This window comes from Salvia hispanica, chromosome 4 (genome assembly GCF_029641045.1).
Source record: "Salvia hispanica isolate PSC_SH4W2 chromosome 4, Shi_PSC_v1, whole genome shotgun sequence".
Classification (NCBI taxonomy): domain Eukaryota; kingdom Viridiplantae; phylum Streptophyta; class Magnoliopsida; order Lamiales; family Lamiaceae; genus Salvia; species Salvia hispanica.
Genome location: NC_142695.1, coordinates 40,979,664 through 41,002,382, shown reverse-complemented (window position 1 = coordinate 41,002,382; position 22,719 = coordinate 40,979,664). Strand labels below are relative to the sequence as shown.

The window sequence follows — 22,719 nt, the reverse complement described above, 5'->3', positions numbered from 1 at the left end:
TTGCTCTGAGTCTCATTTTGAATCAAAAAGCAAGACTGCAAATAGCAATTCTTTATAACTGATTATGAGAGCTAAACTAATAATAGAGATTGAAACAATTGAAATCAAATGAGAATAATATACAAAAAGCAACAGACAATTTAAGCCGTAGAAGATGTCAATCACCTACTCCATCTACTACAGATTATAAAGTTCAAAACTTGCAAATACTATAACAAATAAACTAAGGTGTAAGAACTGCTAAACAAACTTTGTTTGAATTTGAAGAATCGAAAAGAGGTCAACAAAACTAGATAAGCAAAATACCGAAACACGTTATGAAAGGCCAAATCAAATTAGCCAACATAGCAACTGATTCCAAGAAAAAGTAATAACTGTTGCAACTCCTTTTGCATAAAGAGAGATCATTCTTGAAGCTATCTTTTCCTTCAACTTTCAGAAGAACTGATCAAGTCTTCTCACTCTTGTTGCTTATTTCTAACTCTCCATTGTCATGAATGGTACCTTTTCTAACACATTGCTTCTTCAAATTCAATCCAATTGCATCATTCCTTTTACACATATAATCGAACAGTTCTTCCACATTACATCCAAAGTGAACATACTATAAATTGCATATAAAGAAGTGTAAAAGAAACATTGGTACGCAGATTTGATGCAAATAACGCAGAAATTATGAGAATGATTAACTGATAGATAAAAAGAACTCAACTAAATTGAGAACTTGAGAGTATAAAACTCAATGTCAAAATATATAATCAAAGTCTGTATTTTAAGATTAACAACGAAGCCTTTATATAGGCAAAGGGAAATCCTAAACTGGAAAGAAAATAACTAAGAAATCCTAAATTTATGTAAAGAAAATAACTAAAAAGATAATAAGCAAAAATAACTAATATTTTTTCCATCTCCTAATTCTAATAACTAGGAAATAAATAAAACCAAAAATATACTCCCTCTGTCCCGCTAGAAATGAAACGTTTTCCTTTTTGGGTTGTCCCATTATAAATGAAACGTTTCTTAAAATAGAAATAACTTTATCTCTACTTTTCCCTCTCTCTTACTTTACTCTCTCTTCTTTAACTCACAAAACAACACTACATAAAATCTTGTGCCGAAAATCAAACGTTTCATATTTATTGGGACGGGGGAGTACTTTTCTTAGCCTCCAAGACTTGTCTTCTATAACTGCATCATACTCCCCTTCTTACAAAAGACTCATCCTCGAGTCTACTTTCTCTCCATCATCACGTTCCACATTTGCCAATAATTCTGGCAATTTCACAAATAGGCGCAACAAATGTTCAGGTCCATATATAATTGACTGACCTATGCAGTTCCGACCACTCATAATTATGGGCAAGGCTTGTTCTTGTTGAATCGACATGGGCTTCTAGTAATTGAGCTTCTTAATAGTACCCAAAATTTTAGTAGCCAATTCTCTATGGTGCCAGGCTTTGACTGGTGTAGCATGTGCCTTCAATTCAGGTTGTTTCCCATGTGCAGCAACCTCTTCATAAGTCATTTTTTAAAATTTCCTTCACTTCATTGTAGAAATTCTTACGGAGCGAAGGATAATCAATTTTTGAATGGTCAACTAATGAAAACTTCTCCACTTTGGTTTCTTCTCCCGTTTCATGAATTCTTCATCATCTTCCTTCTCTGAAGGATCTTTCTCCCTTTCAACTTCTCCATCGACATTACCAAACATGAATCCCAAGAGGCGGTTTCCCCCTTCAACCTCATTGTATATGGGCTCATCATACACCAGCATCGACAATATATCCTCGCCATACACAGGGGTAGCATACACCGGCATCGACAATATATTGTTGTTACAATTCTGCGACGGTTCATCCGCATCATATGATGTGAAGACGTCGCTGAATAATGGATCGTCCATCGAACGACTCTCCGGCGCAATAGATCTCATCGGGTTGGATTTCCCCCGACGCTTCTCCAGTCGCGCCAATCGTCGTTGTAGGTCTCGAACCTGTTGTCGCAGATCACCGTTCTCGATGTCGCACTGGAGGTCTCGAACCTGTTGTCTCAGATCATCGTTCTCGATGTCGCACGGATCACGCGGTCGTGTAGCCTCTTCGTTTGGGAGATCTCCAAGTTCCCCGCCACGAGCATCGCCACGTCTACCGCCATATCTACGTTCAGCCATTGATAATCAACCTGGATCGTGATACCAAATGATGCAAATAACGCAGAAATTATGAGAATGATTAACTGATAGATAAAAAGAACTCAACTAAATTGAGAACTTGAGAGTATAAAACTCAATGTCAAAATATATAATCAAAGTCTGTCTTTTAAGATCAACAACGAAGCATTTATATAGGCAAAGAGAAATCCTAAACTGGAAAGAAAATAACTAAGAAATCCTAAATTTATGTAAAGAAGATAACTAAAAAGATAATAAGCAAAAGTAACTAATATTTTTTCCATCTCCTAATTCTATTAACTAGGAAATAAATAAAACCAAAAATATACTTTTCTTAGCCTCCAAGTCACTTGTCTTCTATAACTGCATGAAGATTTAAGCAATGGAGGTGGTAATTTCAATTCGGAGCAGAATTGGGGAGTATTAAAATGGCCGAGGCTTTTATCACCAAGAATGAGAAGAAAACAAGAGAGATGAAGAAGACGGTCGGCACCATCCTCTGCGCTATCATCCTCTTCATCGAAGCAGGCCAGAAAATTGTGGGGAATTTCTTCTTCTGATTGTGGCGTAGCTTTTAATTGTGATAAAATTAAGGATTGGGGAAGAAGAAACCGTGGAAAGAGACGAGCGATTTTCTGCATTTCTATAGGATTTGATGGTTGCGTTTGAGAATTGCAGAAGAGATGCTTGAAATTGATTTTAGAGAACGAAATGAGAGATGAAGTGGACAAAGGCGCTCACGAAGTCGCTCATTTTAAGTCCTTAGCATATCATTTCTCTGCATTATGATATAAAGTTTATAAAAAAATTACAACTCATACACACTCACACTTTATACTCAAGCATCTATCATAATCATACTCCCTCTGATTTCTAATAAATTATTATAAACACACTTTATAAAGATAGAAAGCTTGGTTGATCGCAGTCAAATGGAGGAATTAAAAAGCAAGAAAGAAAGGGGATAATGTTGTGCGCAACTGAAAATGACTAAAATAACTTAAAATAGACTTTGAATATCAGAGTACTGTCAAAATTTCAAGATAACAAAACTGATCATGGACTAGAAATTTTCGGAAGCATTCAATAGTTGATGACAACATGTATGGAGACATGATGCATCCAAATACTACTCTATCAAAAGACATCGTCATCTCTACTCAACACCGCCCACCGTCGTGACTTGCGTATTTTTTAAACATATGCATGGTTGAGTATATGGTATACTCAGTGGACGCATGCCGAAATATATTATATTAAAAATTAGTTTTGATAAGCCACTACTGAGTGAGCTCGGAGATTTTATCTGCCCGAGTACACTAAATTTCTTTTCTAAGTAAAATTTGTGATCCCAATTTATTTTTTCTAGAACATCTACCATATTTGAAACTGTGTGAACTAGGAACGTGGCCTCATTCCACAACTGTCACTGAAATGACCAACTTGAAAGATGGCACATGGTCTACTATGTGTACACTAGTCCTATTAGGGCTTGTGGTTCTATTGAGACCTGAATTTGATTAAGCTAAATTGATCTAGTAGGGACGTCGTCCTTGTTAAACTAACAGATAGACAAAATTCAAAACGAAATATGGCAAGACAATACATACTGAAATTTAAATAACTGAAAGCGTACTTGAAAGATATTTTCTTTATTGAAGAGAAAGCCCACGGTAAAATGTAGGATAGAAAACACACCTTGTTGCTTAAGTTTCCTAATTTGAATTTCTCGCTCCGACTTTAGCTAGCAGAAGTAGCTCTTCTTTTGAAAACAGTATAATTAGACTCCATACAATTACACCATTCGTCCACTGATATAAGACTAATTTGATCGGACACGAATTTTAAGAAATGTAGTATACAGTGAGTAAAACTATTTGTGGAAGGTGGATTTGATTAACTTTATATGAGTGAGCTAAACTTAGTGGAATATGAGTTCCATTACCAAAACTAGAAAAAAAAAGCAACTGAGACATAATTTATTAGTGGACGAATGAAAATGACAAAATGAGAAATTTATTGATGGACGAAGAGAGTATCTCATTAGAATACATGCCTCCTAATTAATTTCTCTTTATTCTTTCGGCCATCATTACAAAATCTCTGGAAACTCGCATATCAATTGCATTGCTTCATTAAAACTTAATTTTCTTTAAATTAATTATTTCGGAAGGATTAATTAAATCCCGTGAAATTAGGAAGTCATCTCCATCTTCGTTCGAACTTTTGCGGTCGCCCGAATCGTCGCGAGCAATGCTGGCGGCTGTTTGCATCCTCCACCCAATACTTAGTACCTTCAACGTTCACTACAAAATAATTTGTGAGCACCGATTTGCTTGCTAAAATGGATTTATGCTTGCAAATGACCTATTTGCTAGCAGTTAGCGAGCACAAATCATGCTAGCTATAAGCCTCGTAGCAAAATCGCGAGCAGCTTGCGAGTGCGAAAATTTTGAGCAGCAGACTATGCTCGCAAAATGTCCAACCATACATCGGCTACTTTGTGCTCGCAAATTTGCTAGCATCCTTAGTGTGCTCGCAACGTCCGACCCCTACAATTTTGCGAGCACAATGGCGTGCTCGGAAATATCAGTCCATTTGCAATATTGAATATTATATAGTTTTATTTGGATTAATTTATTTTTAATTATTATAATACATAGTGCAACACAAGTTCAAAATGACATTATATTACATAAAATTATTATTTTACACTTTATTTAAATTCATAATAAATACATGAACTATATTGTTCTTTGTTTAAATTGTACATTAGACTCTTCACCTACTCTAGCAACGCCTCCGCTTGCTTGTCCGCCTGTGCACGCACTTTAGCCATTTCTTACGACATAGCCAACTGAAATAGCAAGCAGCTGAAGACAAGTGGGAAGGCAAAAGAGGAGTTAAAAATTGAAAAAGAACCAACAATATCATAAATACAGTATATATTAGATAGATACTACTAAGTAAATGACATAACTGAATTATGTATAAACAAGTAGCAGAGATCATTGTAACTTCAATATTAGAATAACATTCAGAGGTCATTTAGATGTCATTGTAACTACAAGGTTAGAGATCAATATTACATCAAGCATAAATATTACTCCCTCCGTCCCACATAATTTTACCCAGTATTCAATTTTGGGACGTCCCACATAATTTTACCCATTTCACTTTTACTATTTTTGGTAGTAGACCCCATATTCCACTAACTCATTCCTACTCACACTTTATTATAATAGTAATACTTTAAAAGTAGGACCCACGTCCCACCAACTATTTCAACTCACTTTCCATTACATTTCTTAAAACCCGTGTCGGGTCAAAGCGTGTAAAATTATGTGGGACGGAGGGAGTACTATTAGGTAGTAGTATATGGACAAAGTTAAAGGAGATAAGGGGAAAATATCATTAGCAAGAAGGAATAGCATTCAAATGTAGGCCTCGGCTAATTTAGCCCTAAGCAAAATATACAAGTGTTTCCACGAACCAAGGATGTTAAAGCATGAATACTATTTTAAGATTTTTTATGTTACCTGCAGTCTGAAAAACGGCTCTTGTATGCAAGCTGCAAAACAAAAAAAAAAAAAAAAAGATTAACCACTCAGCAACTGTAAAACATGAAAAGCAATTAGTAAAACATGATATGCAATGAATACAAGTAGTCCATTGCAATAAATTAGTACCAGTTTTATGTAAAGCAAACCCCTACAAAATCTGCAATCAATAGTGTATCAGATTCATCATTACAAAATTACCACATTAAATGCATCTTAAATATTGCAGCTTAAATACTCAAACCAGTATGAAGAAAACAACTACTGGAATTCTAAGCCATCAGTTTACCCATTGATTGAAAGAAAACTACAACTCTTACAAGGCATGAAGTAACCCTCACAACAGTAACATACTAATAGGCTAACCAATATAAAACAAGAGATTCATTCAGGGACTTCCTCCATAAGGATTTAGTTCCAAATATATCTATTGTAATTTTTTTGTAGTTTTTGACATTATTTTCTTCCTCAACATCTAGTGACAATTCAACATCGAAGAGATATTAACTTTTACAGGGATAAAATATTGATAGATGGTTCAATTTTCATAAGAGAGAGAGATATGAACTCAACAAGTGCTATCTTATCTAAACACATGATACCTAGTTGTCATGTAGTATATTCTCATTCACTAACTAGTCTTCTCTCTCCTAGCATGCAATAAGAAAGCAAGAGATAGGATGAGAGAAAATCACCAAAAATATACACTCACCATCTTACTTCAATTATTCAATCATCAATCTAAAAAACTACTCCGTTTACATTTATTAAATCTTACTTACTACAAACAAGCATGATAAAAATCCACCCTTACCAAAGCATGGTGTATATTGTACTTGCACTGTTCACATTAACACTACTTATTGTTAAAAAGAATTCCAAACATCTTAATAATTTTGTATTCCTTCTATAATTTTTACATTGGATTAAAGAAATCCATTACCTTTTTCAAGTGCTAGGCACTTGGACAAAGGAAACCAAGGATCAAATTCAAATCTATTAATAATAAGGTGGTCTGATGAAGTAAGTCAAATAATTCACAAGGTTGGTGAGTCAAGTCAAGAACTATTCATTCATTCAGATAAGTTACGAGGTTACCTGTGCAGGGAACTCGAAATACTTTTTTATTCTCGACTGTTGTTCTCAAAGCTTCGAGCACAATCCTGGAAAAGTCATGGACCAAAATGGTGCAACCATCAAATATAAAATCTTGACTGAGCATAGCTATTATCCTCCATGCCTGTCATGAGAAAGGTTCATTAAATCTTTCAATTCAAGATGATGTGAAAACGCAAATGACACCTTATATGATATCTCGCCATACTTCTTAGCACGTTCAAGTACTCAGGACATGGCTGAACCAAAGTCTTCATGATCCAAAGCTGAAGTTCTAGTCACATGACGCATGAAAAGGTCAAAACCAGCCGTTAACGAGATTGAATTAGTGTCGCATGACTGCATAAAAATGCAGGACTTTGTAAACACTATGTATATGATTCTGATCACTACAAAACGATATATCTAAACTCATCGTTCCATTAATCTAATCTATTCAAACTAGTCATTTGCTACTTCTTATGATCTAAACAGTTAGATTAACAGTAGATGATGTGAACTTTACAAACTCAGCTACAGAAATTTAAACATAATAGAAACAAAACAATTAGCTCAACAAAATCGAGGTAATATGCACCTTTTCAGATACTCGGACGCTTTTTGAGCTCAAATTCATTTCAAGTGGTAAATTGATGTCAATTATTGTTTAATCATCTATCTAATCGATTCAACAGATAAAATATACACATACTTTTAAGAGAATCGGATGCTTTTTTTAGCTCAATTTCAAGCTCTATCGTCGTCTTCGCTTGGCTGGACCGAATCCCCGAAGCTAAAGCCCTAACGGAAGAATAACACACACTCTCTCTCTCTCGCTAAATGGAAGAATACGACTGATACTATATTAGCGAGCACCATTTGCTCGCACATTTTTTAGCATTGTTGTTGTGCTCAGAAAACCACTCGCAGGATTCTTCATTTTAAAAAACCGGTCACTTTTTCATTTATACTCGGAATGTGGTCACAAATCTGTAGTAAAAATGCAAGCACATGGGTGTGCTTGCAAATATCTTGTCACAAATGAGCACATTTCTTGTAGTGAATTGCGAGCATACACCTGTGCTAGCAAAACTTTGGTAGCAAACAACCCCTTTTTTTTAGTGAATGCCTTAAATTCGCCCGAAGCATTTAAATAAATTGGCAGCACAACTACAAAATATTCTTGGTCCAAGTCCTAAATTAATCAAAACAATATTTGTCCCTCAGCAATCTCATTCCACAAAGCTTGTCGCCCTTCTCTCGAGTTCCATCCATACACCACGCTTTGTCGCCCTTCTCTCGAGTTTCGTCCATACACCAATAACACCACAATGATCACACATGAAAAATTCCCTTTCAAAACACCCACCACTCCAATCCATCTTTCTCCTTTGCGTATTTTTTTTTTCTCTCCAACTTACTCTTGTCCCAACGTTATAACCCCTCCACCGCCCTCACTCACTGATTCATCTTCCCAATCAAAAGCTTCATGTCCCCATCAAAGCTTAAACTTTAAACCCATGAATGATTCTATGTTTAGTTTCACACAAGCCCATGAAGAAGCAATGATGTTTTTGAACCAAGCTTTTAATGGCGCTGATAGGGACGGAAGATGTTAGACAATGACTCTGTGTGTGCGTGTCAACTGGCCAGGAGGATACCTAGACCTAGCTGTGTCGTTGGGTCTGTGTCTATCTTCCCTATCAACAAAAATACCTCAACCCACTTTTACTGGTTAGTATAGTGGAGTAAGGGTCGATCCCACAGAGATGGATATAGGCGAAGTGCAATTGCAAAGACATCTTGGAAAGGTTGGTTAGCTACCACGCTTTTGGGGTTGAGTTTTACCTAGGCGGAAAATTAAAATGAGACTCTATCTATACTGACCAGTAAGTAACCAAATGCTGGATGCTACGAGATGTGTACGTGAATGTGAAAGCTGGACACCTAGTTGTGCATGTGAAAAGTGAAACTTTACCCTAAATAGATAGACAAAAGCAAAAAGGAATTAATATTTAACTTCAGTTTGAGAACGAAAGCAAGAAAAACTGAGATTTACGCATACTAGTCAATAGGACAGAGTGACAGAAACAAGGGGAAACGAATTCTATGCATTTTTGAGAAACTTAAACCGATTAAAACTTGTAAACACTTGAGGAAAGACTAGATCTAACTAAGCTAGGTAGGAATAACATAAGGCATAAGCTAAGAAAAATGAAACACAAAATAAATCCAACAAGAACTCCATATCATAAAACGGTAATCAAAATCAAAATGTAAACTCAAAGAAAACAACATTAAACTAGAAAGTAAGCTTCGAAATTTAAGAACTAAAACAAGTATCTAAGAAAACTTAAAAAATACAAAGCAAGTAAAAGATGGTTTGGCTCATCGAAAGCTGAAAATGGAAGAACTTCTAGAATTACGACGGCTGGAATGATTCAGGCATGATGACTCCCGGCTGCAGGTGGCCGGAATCTTCAAGGCAGGCTGCTGGATTTAGTGAGTGGAACTAAGAGCTAATGGAGCTATTCTCTCTAAAGTGATCTTTTTAGTGATTTCCAAGTGATCTCTTCAAGTCCTCCTTCCCCTTATGTTCAACTCCTACTTATAGGTGGCTTGCCCTAATTTCTAGGGTTGCCTCTTCATGCAAAATGACAATTTTGCCCCTCTTTAGTAGTTGATTGTTCCAAGCAAGTCCTTCCTTCTCGTGTCCAGTTCCGTGGCATCCATCCCGGCCAGTTTGCACCTTTTCTGCCCATACTGGCCAGTTTGCACTCTTATACTACTTTTTCACTTGAATTTCTTCCGACCCTTTCCTCCTGATTTAGTACCTCAACCTGCACACTTTAGCAACTATTTTGCAGATATTATCCAATAAAGCACGTTATACTGACCAGTAACCAAGACCTAGAACGAGACTCATCAGACGCCAATGTTCTTCCTCCTACAACCCACTCCTCTACAAAGAGATGCTCAGGTTCATCATTTTCACGTTCCCAAATCCTAATCATCTACCTCTTAATTACCATCTTTGTTCCCAAATCCCAATCATCTCCCTCTTAATTACCATCTTTAATAGTGCAATGGTCGGCCATTGGTGGAAGAACGGTGTTGGGGAGTAAGAAGAGAGGAAGATAGGAAAGAAGTAGCGACCGACATTTTGGGGATTGGGGTGCAGTCTAGTTGGGGAGGGAGTGAGGCATGAAGAACAAAAGGGCGCAATATTGAGTGTGGCAAGGTAAAATTAAGAAGAAAAGTGTAAATAAACCTTTTAGGGTTCATTTGCTAAGGCAGATAACTCCTATATCATGGAGTCTTCACCTATAATGTGTACTCCATCCGTCCACCATTAGGAGTCTCATTTATGGGCAGCACGGGTTTTAAGAAATGTTAAGAAAAGTGGGTGGAAAAAAGTAAGTGGAATAAGAGTATCACTTGTATATATTAGTTTTAAATAAAATGTAAGTGAAATTAGTTAGTGGAATGTGAGACACTATTACCATTTATGGTAAGAGTGAACCGGGACTCCTATTCATGGACGGACTAAAATGGAAAAGCGGACTCCTATTCACGGACGGAGGGTGTATTTTATTATGTTTATGTAGACAAACAACCTTCGCCTTAAATTTAATATTTTATTAATTTACAAAAGAAGCGGGCCTGGGCTGGGCTCTTTAGTTGAGATGGGCTCCAATTGGGCAATTTTGTAAACCCAGACCCGGCCCAAGACCATCTGAAGCCCAACCCAGGCCCAAGACCGACACAGGCCTGGACCCATCAGAGGCCCACCTTCTATAATTAATTTTTTTTTTATGTAATTAGGTGAGTAATTACTAATAATAGTATATTTCTCTATTTATGCATGTCATCTTGTGAACGAGACATTAATTTTGTCTATATCATATCAATTTTTTGGATGTATCCGAATAGACTTATATAGTACTCCCTCCGTCCCGCTTAAGATGACACGTTTTCCTTTTTAGTTTGTCCCAACTAAGATGACACATTTCCTTTTTTGGTAACTTTCTCTCTCCAATTAATAAACTTAAACACATTATTTAAATTTAGATTTAGGTAATGAGATATAAGTACTACAAGTTATATGTTTTATCTTAACATATTAATAAATTTAACATGTCTTTAAAATACATAAACAAAAAAAAAATCAAATAAAGCTCTGCCCAGCCTAGGCCCTCATGGCAAGTGGGCTTGGACTGGGCCGGGCTAATCAAAATTAGAAAAATCCCAGCCCAGCCCAGCCCGCCTCAGACATGGGACTGGGCCTGGGCTAGGCCGGCCCGACCGCCAGACCCACTTGAAAAGTCTAAATTTCTAGCCCGGCCCGACCGCCCGACCCACTTGACAATGAAAATTAGGTTGAGTAGGTTAAGTGGAAAGATTAAAAAAGAAAAATAAACAATGAAAAAAATAATAATTCAGCTTATTAAAAAAACATAAGTCACTTATAATGGGACAATAAATACAACTCACTTATAGCTAGAGGTGTCAAGTTGTTAAGGCCGGCCCAGGCCCAGTGACATTTAGGCCCAGCCAGGTCCAGGCCCATGTATGGAATGGGTCGAGCCTAGTTTTGGTTTAGGTATATATAATGGGACCAGCCCGGGCATTGCCTAGTTTGTAAGTGGGCCGGGTATATAATGGGTCCAGCCCGGGCCCTGCCTAGTTGGTTAGTGGGCCGAGCCAAGTTTGATTAATAATGGAATGACTAATATACTACTCCTGTCACGACCACATACTCTCTAGTGATAGTGGTGCATCTATACATGACTAAATAATACTTTAGAAATAATAAAATGGGATAAACATAAATGATAAGTCGAACTTAGAACATTAGTCTCATAGGCGAAAGTGAATCAAGGTCAAAATAAAGTCAGAGTGCGGTCTAGGTTCATAAATTTCCTAGTACAAAATCCTAATGCAGCGGAAGAGTCCAAGACAAAGTAGTATGTATGGAGACATACTACCTTGGGCTACCTAACTACTTATTTAAGGATCGCTCCCAATACCTTCGCCTTCTCATCCACGTTCAACCTGCACATTTGAAAAATAACATGTAGGGCTGAGTATTTGATATACTCAGTGGGCACATTGCCAAAAATAGTTCTATTTTATTTGTCAAGCCACAGTTGAGTGATCACGGGGTTTTTATTTAAAAGACCCGAGTCACTAAATACGTTTCCTTTCATAAATATTTTGATTGCGCAATCACATCACTTAAATACCATATCTGAACTTTGTGTGAACCGATAATGTGGCCACATTCCACGACGGTCACTGGATCGGCCAACTCCTATGTTAGCTCACGGTCTCCTTATGTGTACACTAGTCCGAGTAGGGTTTGCGGCCTTACTGGGACCCGAATTCGATTTAACTAAATTGGCATTGCCAAGCAGATAGATAATCATAAAACAAAACATGGCATGACAAACATACTTGAGTAAAGATTCACATTTTCATACTAAACTCACGTTTTGAAAGAATGCCCACCTCAAAAGCTAAATCCCTTTTCCGTAATTTTTTTAACTTGGCCTTAGACGACATGCGAAGACGTCACTTTAGGAAATAAAAATAATACTTAATTAGACTTTAAGAAATCAATTAAGCTTAAACGTAAATGCATCCTAAGTGCGTACTCTTTTTATTCTTTTTCTTATTTTTCTAGAAAAAGTTCTAAAATCCTTGAATATTAATTAAATCAAGAAATTTCATTTATTTAAAAAAAAACTATTCGCTTAGCTAGAGAGTGTTACCTCCTATGCCATTTATTCAGGCGCTAAAATAAACCCCAGGTCTATTCATCGTTAGCGTAAAAATTCTTAAAATTAATCATTCGAGCACTTAAGCTAAGGTCCGGAAATTTAGACTTATCTTCGTGAAAATAATTAGCGGATCATTAATTATTTAATCAACAACATAGGAGGGCCCATGATTTAATTAAATTCTTAGCCTATACTTTTATTGAAGCTCGCTATTGTTATGATTCTGGATTCAAGCATTTAGTGTGATTCAAGCATTTAGTGTAGTTAACATTTGTGCTACTAAGTTCTTGAACTATGTTGTGGTTGTTCTAATCATGATGCAAGATAAGGTGTTGGGGTGTTGAGGTATTTACCTCTTGAAGCTGCGGTTGCTTTGAGGATTCAGCTCTTAAATCATCAGCTTTCTTCATCTCAAACTTGCTAAGTTGCTGGAAAATTTGAAGGTGTGTAGGAGAGTGTTTCAAGGTGGTGATGTGGGGGTTCTTATAGGCTGATCTTGTGTACCTTAGGAGGAGTTAACGAGGCTGATCTCCTTTTGTCTTCATGCTAAAATAATATCTCTTTTCCTGATTGTGCAGCCCCCTTTTCCTTAATGTAGTTTGGTGCCTAGTTTGAGTACTTGGTACTTGGCCATTAACCATTTTGTTTACTCATTGCAGCTCTCGGTTGGTGCAATAGAAGTGTAGGAGTGTACCTGCCATTTTGGGATCATTTTGACCTCCTTGGATAAACTAAGGATGCCTTCTTCCCTTGCTTGGTTTGATGTTGAAAAAAGATACCTTACAAAATTTATTAGTTTTGTTTGTTCATTGCAGGTTTGATGGCAGATAAGGGAAAGGGTTTTAAATCTTGGGGATGTGGTCTTGGGTCGAGACAAGGCAGTCGGGCTGGCTGAATAGGCCATCGGGCTGCCCTTCAAGTCATTGGGCCGAAAGAATCTTGAGTTCGAGAAGAGAGGCCCAACATTTGTATATTTGTATTCTTAAATTCTTTCTTCTAATTTCATGTTTCAATTATGTAAGATAAATAGTAAGTTCAGAGATGCGTACATAAATTTTCATTCGTGACATGGACTTTTTATTGCTTATGTACCGCATTTCGTTTATCAATGCAATAAACATGGGTTCGTTTTTAATTCACTTGTTGCTCCTTTTCATTTATAGTTCGAAACATAATTTTTTTGTTAGGCATATCCAACTAAGTCAATCACCAATAAAAAAAAAAAAACTAAAGGTTGAAATGCGCCTTAATTTTATCGAAAAATTCCGTAAGTTAAAAGGCAAATTAAGATGCGGGTATTACATTCTACCCTCCTTAAAAGAAATTTCGTCCCGAAATTTGCTTATGTCACTCAAAAAGCTCTGGGTACTTTTCCTTCATTTTGTCTTCCAATTCCCACGTAGCTTCCTCGTGACCATGATGCTTCCATAGAACTTTCACTGTTACAACAGATTTATTCCTTAACTCCTTGACCTTCCGGTCCAAGATTGCCTCTGTCTTCTCTTCATAGCTTAAGTCTGGCTCCAAAACCATTTCCTCTTGGTGGACTATGTGTTTCGGGTCGAACACATATTTCCTCAATTGTGACACATGAAAAAACGTTGTGTACATTCCCGAAACTCGGCGGGAGTGCCAATCTGTACGCCACAGGACCGACTTCTTCTAGAATTTCATAGGATCCGATGAAACGCGGTCTTAGCTTGCCCTTGACGCCGAATCTCGTAATCCCTCTAGACGAGGATACCTTCAGAAAAACTTTGTCTCCCGTCTTGAACTGCAGATCGGTTCGGCGAGCATCTGCGTAAGACTTTTGCCTATCTTGAGCTTCCTTGACTCTCTCACGGATCTGACGGACGATCTCTATCATCTCCTCTACAGAATCCGGTCCAAGCATCTTTTTCTCACCGACTTCATCCCAGTAAAGCGGTGATCTATATTTCTTTCCATACAATGCTTCATATGGGGCCATGTTTATAGTTGCCTGATAACAGTTGTTGTAAGCAAACTCTATAAGTGGTAGTACTGGCTCCCAATTTCCTCCACGGTCGAGCACTATGGCTCTCAGCATATCTTTCAAAGTTTGGATCGTTCTTTCAGACTGCCCATCCCATCAGTCTGTGGTGGAATGTAGTACTGAAATTCAATCTAGTGCCCAGCTCTTGTTGTAGGCTTATCCAAAATCTAGAAGTAAATTTTGGATCACGGTTTGATGTGATTGTTACCGGTATTCCATGTAAGCGTATGATCTCTTGCACATAGATCTGAGCTAATTTGTCTGATCTGTAAGTTATACGAATTGGTACAAAGTGAGCACTTTTGGTGAGGCGATCTATTATCACCCAGATGGCAGTATTTCCTCGTTGGGACTTCGGCAATCCTGTCACGAAATCCATGCCAATGTGCTCTCATTTCCACTCGGGAATTTCTAGGGGTTACTGTAACGACCCGCCCATCTAGGGTATAATAAATGCGGCGATCGTTATCTAAACAGACTTAAATGCATCAAAGATCATAGGCTAGGGTTCCATTTGAAAAGAGATTTTCACCAAAGCATTTAATGAACAATTTAATAGGAAAAGAACTAATGCTTTAGCAAAGAAATCCAATAAAAGGCTATCACCATAAATGCTCCAAAGTAGCAAAGGTTCCAAAATATTTCCAAGTGTTCTATACCCAAAATATACCCACGAAATAACAGTATTTATCCCAACAAAAGATCATAAGTTTTCATAAAAATAGCATAGCATAGCGGAAGCGACCAAGAAAGAAGTGAGGCTATGTATGAGGACACAACGACACCTTAAGTACCAACAGATCATCTTATTATTCTCTACTCAACACCGCCGCCCGCTCGTCACCACTCAACCTGCACATAAGGAAAACACATGCACGGCTGAGTACGATAATCATACTCAATGGGCTCATTGCCGAAAACAGTTTTATCACAAATATAGTCGTTATCATGCCATTTTCAAGTGTCCGTCGGGGTTTTAACTTTAGAAAGACCCGAGGCACCAAAATATCTTCTTTCTCAAATATCACGGTCGCGCAACCATTTTTCTCATAGACGTTTACCATATCCTCATTCTACATGACAAGGAATGCGGCCGCAATCCAGGTCACTAGACCGTGGTATATGGTCGGTTCTCTTCCCGGAGCTTGTAGAGATATCTGCCTCTCCTTACAACGAATCGTCGCAAAGTTCGTTGTCAACCAGTCCATTCCCAGGATTATATCGATATCCTCCATTTTTATGACTCGCAAGTCATGAGCAACTATCCTAAATTCTCCCATAACAATTTCTATGTTCGAGCACGTTCTAGATATATCTATCATTCCTCCTACTGGTGAGGACACCATCATTCTACGTTCAGATTCGCTTGTAGGCAAGCTCAAAGTATGCACACATAGTTCAGATATAAACGAATGCGATGCGCCCGTATCAAACAACACAACAACAGGGGTGTTGAGAATTTCGCCCATACCTGTCAAATTCCCTTTCTCGCGTTCATCTTGCTCTTTCTTCGGCTTCTTCTGCTCCAACGCGAACGCTCTAGCTTGGGGAGGAAGTCTGGGGCGCTGAGGTTGTGGTTGTCGCGATGATGAGTCGCGATTCCCTCCAGATTCATTCTGCGGTGCCCTAGCTGGCTGACGGAATCCCTGATCGTTCTGCCTTGATCCCGATCCTCTTTTGTTATTTGGACACTCCCTAGAGAAGTGACCGTTTCCTCCGCAAGTGTAGCACTTGATCGCATTCTGATATCGGCATTCTCCGAAATGATACTTAGAGCACACATTGCATTGTGGTGCCCTAGGTCGGTAGTCTCCTCTCTGGCTGGACGTATGCTGCCCTCCTCCGTGCTGGGATCGATGCTGACTCGACTGGTGTCGCTTTCCATCGTGCGAATTTCTATGCTCATCCCACTTCCGTTTCTCCCTGGAGTAGTGCGGTGGGGGTAACGATGAAGTAGCGATCTCCTTAGCTCTCTCCTTAGGCATTGCTGCCTCAATATCCAACGCGAGTGCTAAAGCTTTAGTGTATGTGAGTCTCCCTCGACTGGCCAACGACATCTTTATCTCGGACCTAGTCCCTCACGGAACTTGTCCAACAGCTTCTCGTCTGTGTCGACTTGATCAGGGGCGTATCGGGTCATGCTGTTGAGTGCTCGATCATACTCGGTCACCGTCATGCGTCCTTGAGTCAAATTGTTGAATTCGGATGCCTTCGCTTTCCGGTAGCTTTTCGGCACATACTTGTTGTATAGCTCGGTCTTGAAATCGTCCCACGTCATTGCTTCCACTTGACCTTGTGTCAAGGTCTTTATTCTTGTATCCCACCAAAAGTCGGCTGCCTCGGTTAGTTGATGAGTCACGCAACTCATCCGTTCCCTATCATTGCATCCCAAGATTGCGAAGATACGTTCTATTGCACGGATCCAAGATTCGGCTTTGGCCGGTTCTCCAAGTCCATCGAACACGGGTGGTTTCTGTTCCAAGAACAGCTTCACTACTTCCCTATTAACCGGGGGTGGGGGAGGCGGCGGTGTAGGAATCGACTGCGTCACACTCTCCTCGCTTGAAGGTGGAGGTGTCGGTTGATGGTTTTGGCGTCTTGGCGGCATTCTGATTTATCAACACAAGAATTATTTCCATGATTCCAACAATAGTCGCGTGGTATAGTTGAATAACAAGGTTCATGGGTCAATTTTGTTTTAGAGTATATGGCCAAGCACAAGATATCAAAAGTTCGTCACGTAGACGGATTGCAAAGAGTAGTGCCAATCAACATTGTTACCAAAAATTGGTTGCGTCAAGGTTATCAAAGATCAATGTTTCCATATCATCAAGGCAATTGCATTTAAGAAGCAGTTGTACAATTTCAAGTGGCGATTACAAGGCGCCATAAGGTATTGAAAAATGGTGGTGCGATAAGAGGCATGATGTGATGGCATGTTAACATAGTGATAGGTAATTTGTACCATGTACGAAAAGCAATCCATTGAATCAAAAATAATATCTCCCCATGGCATATAAATCAAAAACGTCGCCTCAAAGAGGTCTTAGTATCAAAAGCAGCAGAAAAAACGAAAGAGTAGCAAAAATCATAAGGTAGCAAATCAATCCAAAAACATGGGGGAAGCCAAAACAAATATCACACGACTATCAATCCTAATCGATGTCGTTCATATCCTCCTCGGGGTCATCATCCTCATCCATTTCCAAAGCGGGTCCTTCCTCGTCCGGTCCCTCATTCTCGCCATATTCACCAACATTTGGCGGCGGCGGAGTGATCGCACGCATGTCCTCCACGTTTCCACGGATAATCAAAGGGTTAGCCGCGTTAGCCTTAAGCCTTGGCCTATTAGGGACACGATCAACATGTGGCTCCTTATCGCGACGATACCTCCATCGGCGAGCTTGGCCTGGCGGATACTTGTGCGCTGGGGGACTAAGCGGCGGTCCATCCCTCGCAATTGCCATGGCTGGGAGTAGCACTCCAATCAAGCCGATTATATCGCCTCGAGGCTTGTACTCCGGCGGACTGAACCACGTATATGGCAATGCAGCTTGGGCAGTCCATTCGCTCCAAGGACTCGGCAGAGTGTGGATCAATCTCGAGATCCCCGCGTGATGGGTAACTCCTCCATACGCGTATGCATCCATCCAACGATCGTAGAATTCGGTGACGTAGGTTAGGAGAAAGGACTTCCCATCCCACTCAAACTCTTGATAGGTTTCAACAGGGAAAACCTTGTTCTTTGCGTAACGATCGCGCATCGGTGCGTAATAATGATTAGGCATCTACAAAAGAAATCTCAGCATCAGAACAAGGATCGAAGAAAATATCAATAGTGTATAAGATTTCAACTGATGCTGAGAGTACGATGGATATATATATTTATATGTGTATGCGTCGAACGACGAAGGTGTGAAGGTAATATCATATCAAGAAATAACGGAATTTTCTTTCCGTGCCAAAAGGTGTGCATATGTATATATATTTTCGCGTTTCAACGCTTCGCAATTCATTCTCGTAAGTCGATCGCCTCGTATTCGGCGTTTGATGCCTCCAAGTTCGATATTATCACAAAATTTTCATTCACGGCACGACTTACAACTATGTATAGCGGCATGCTCAAGTTCCTTCTCATAAAGGTCGTTCATCACATATCACGAAAATCACAATCACATAGAGTTGTCATAGAGTTTTATTGTTCAACTCATAACAGTCCCAATATATAATCACTTGCATAACAACATTTATTTCGCATAATCACATTTTGCAAGTTCACATGCAAGCCTAATCATCACATTTTTTTCCAAATATATATCAACAATCTCCCATTCGCTTCAACTTCCCATAATTCATAATTCAAATCAATATTCAAGAGATACTTGTTACCTCATTCATCGTGGTTGAGCGGAGACGAGTTGCGGTGTTGAGTCTTCGACGATTATCCATTAATCAATTTATACAACTTTCAAATTTTTAATTCAACAAGACTCTTGGGTCCAGAGCGAAAAGAACTGAGGCTCTGATACCAACTGTAACGACCCGCCCATCTAGGGTATAATAAATGCGGCGATCGTTATCTAAACAGACTTAAATGCATCAAAGATCATAGGCTAGGGTTCCATTTGAAAAGAGATTTTCACCAAAGCATTTAATGAACAATTTAATAGGAAAAGAATTAATGCTTTAGCAAATAAATCCAATAAAAGGCTATCACCATAAATGCTCCAAAGTAGCAAAGGTTCCAAAATATTTCCAAGTGTTCTATACCCAAAATATACCCACGAAATAACAGTATTTATCCCAACAAAAGATCATAAGTTTTCATAAAAATAGCATAGCATAGCGGAAGCGACCAAGAAAGAAGTGAGGCTATGTATGAGGACACAACGACACCTTAAGTACCAACAGATCATCTTATTATTCTCTACTCAACACCGCCGCCCGCTCGTCACCACTCAACCTGCACATAAGGAAAACACATGCAGGGCTGAGTACGATAATCATACTCAATGGGCTCATTGCCAAAAACAGTTTTATCACAAATATAGTCGTTATCATGCCATTTTCAAGTGTCCGTCGGGGTTTTAACTTTAGAAAGACCCGAGGCACCAAAATATCTTCTTTCTCAAATATCACGGTCGCGCAACCATTTTTCTCATAGACGTTTACCATATCCTCATTCTACATGACAAGGAATGCGGCCGCAATCCAGGTCACTAGACCGGCCGACCCGTACGCCAGCACTCGGTCTAACATTGGTGTACACTAACCCAAGTAGAGTTTGCGGCTCTACAAGGATCCGAATTCGATTAAATCAATAGTGGCATAGCCACGAGGGATAGGCACGACAAAACAAATCAAGGCATGATAACACATCTTTCATTCTTATCAATATCATTTTAGGACAATGTCCTTATTTTAAAAGAAAGCCCACCTCGTAGGTTTAGCTCGATAGAATTCTCTTCTCCTCGTTTATCACGCTGAGAGCGCGAAGTATCACCTTTAAATTAGGCGTATCACAAATCAGTTTCAATCATGGATTTCAATATTATGCATGATCTCACGTTTCCCTTTTTCCCATCGATTATTTTCAAAATCATCAATATCAAAATCAAAGTATGATTAACATACCATTTTTATTTAAATAACAACTCCAAATTCACCATTAAATCGTGTCACGCATGAGTGTTCCACACACACAACATATGCACACGATCATCACACTTGTGCACGCCGATCGAGGCGTGCACACACACACACTCTCGGCCACACACACACACACACATCCATGCATCCCAAATTTCATCAATTTATTTCCCCTTCACTCATCTAAATGCATGTGGAGACAAGAATAGCGATTAATCGGTAGAAGAAGAGAAGATCAATATTTAAAGTACCTTTTCCAAAAGAACGAACGGTAGAACCAAGGAATTAGTCTTGATTCTTCAATAATCTCTTGAATTTCACTTGAATTCTTCTCAATTGATGAAGAAATCTTGAAGAAAACTTGAAGAAAACTTGGAGAATGTGGGAGAGAAGATTTCGAAAATTTTGGGGAGTGGGAGGCGCCGGTTTTGTGATCTCTAGGTTAGAATCTCTCATGTATTTATAGAGTCACAAATAATATCCCAATAATTAATTAAATAAAAGATTTGGGAGAGATTTGGTAGAGAATATGGGGGAGTGGCATTAAGTTTGTTGAGAAGTGGGAGGATTTTCGAAAATTAGGCTTAAATAAATAGCCTATGATTTAATTTGAATATTTCACGGAGCAGAATAATATATCACGGAGCAAGAAAATAATAATTAAATCTCCCCCATTAAAAGCCAAAAGTGGCGTGTAAAATCAATCTTCCAAAGGATTTGAATTTCAAATCCTAATTTAATTAGGATATGCAATATCTTCTTAGATTTGGCAAGATATGCTAGGATATTTTAGCATATTTATATTTATTCATGGAATAGAATAAATAAGGGATCAAATAAAATAACAAATAAATCCTCCCTCCTTTCTAGATGAGATTTTCGAAAATCTCATGAATATCCAAGGTGATAATTTCGAAAATTCCATGTAGGAATTATAGAGTATTTAGACTTTGGATTTAATTTGGATAATTATCCCAAACAAATAATTAAATCCAAGAAAAAAAATAGGATTTCTTTTCCAATAAATATGATGGCCGAAAATTCCACATTTTTTTCAATAATGCTCCTATTAAATTCTCACTCATCCCTTAGGAAAAAATAATTCCCCACAATTATATTACTCCGCATCAAAAATTCACATTTTCAAATCAATCATCTCTTCACTTTCACTTCATTTTCTCATCGTATTGACCTTTCAACGGCCACATCATTTTTCCACATCTTTGACTATTCAATAGCCACGTCAACATTTCAACAAGTTGACTATTCAACTCAATCAGAATTCCCATACGCAATTAGGTCACATAGACACTATGCAATTAATTACTCATCAAATAATCCACATATCATAGCATTTAAGGCATTTAATGCAAAAATTTTATAACCCGAAAATTAGGGTTTGAAAAAGTGGGGCGTTACATTCCACCACCCTTAAAAGAAATTTCGTCCCGAAATTTTGGTACCTCATGGAAACAGTTCCGGGTACAGTTCCTTCATCTTGTCCTCAAGCTCCCATGTGGCTTCTTCATAATCGTGGTTCCTCCATAGCACTTTCACACTAGTAATGGATTTATTTCTCAAATTCTGAACCTTTCGGTCCAAGATCATTTGGGGTCTCTCATCATAGCTCAAGTCGGAATTCAACGCGACTTCTTCGTAGTGAATCACATGCTTTGGATCAAACACATACTTTCGCAACTGCGATACGTGAAAGACGTTGTGCACGTTTGCAAGACTTGGCGGTAGCGCCAAACGATAGGCTACGGGTCCTATTCCTTCTAGAATCTCGTAAGGCCCGATAAAACGTGGTTTCAATTTTCCTTTAACACCAAAACGTGTTATCCCTTTCGACGGGGACACTTTCAGGAAAACCTTATCACCGGTTTGGAATTGTAGGTCGGTTCGTCGGACGTCAGCGTATGACTTTTGTCTGTCCTGAGCTTCCTTTATTCTAGCGCGAATTTGTCGTACGACTTCGATCATTTCCTCGACTGCATCGGGTCCTAGCACCCGTCGCTCGCCAACTTCATCCCAGTAGAGCGGCGATCTACATTTTCTTCCATATAAGGTTTCATAAGGCGCCATGTTGATTGTTGCTTGGAAGCTGTTATTGTATGCAAATTCTATTAGCGGTAGTACGGTCTCCCAACTTCCACCGCGATCGAGTATTACGGCTCTCAACATATCCTCGAGAGTTTGGATCGTCCTCTCGGATTGCCCCTCTTGTTAACATGCTAGACATCTTTCTACAAACGACGCTATGCTCCTCTTCATGCCATCCCACCAAAACTGTTTCTTCATATCTCGATACGTTTTCGTACCTCCTGGGTGGGCACACACAATCTTCCTTCAAAAGTGATGGCGTTATCCGCCTCCTCGCGATAACTCTCTTCTTTTCCCGTCCTCACTTTAAGATGAATTTTCTCCAATGCTTCGTCACTCCTTTGA

At 38.7% G+C, this 22,719-nt stretch overlaps 1 protein-coding gene across 1 annotated transcript; it reads right to left on the bottom strand.

The window, feature by feature from the left end:
- Positions 1-16,681: 16,681 nt before the first annotated feature.
- LOC148928658 (uncharacterized) lies at positions 16,682-17,230 on the bottom strand. Its single transcript, XM_089056744.1, has one exon. It carries the CDS (start codon positions 17,228-17,230, stop codon positions 16,682-16,684), a length of 549 nt encoding a protein of 182 aa, XP_088912870.1.
- Positions 17,231-22,719: the final 5,489 nt, after the last annotated feature.

What these genes read in the sequence shown, in the direction of transcription:
- LOC148928658 (XM_089056744.1), bottom strand. Translation starts at nt 17,230, where the DNA reads ATGCCGCCAAGACGCCAAAACCATCAACCGACACCTCCACCTTCAAGC.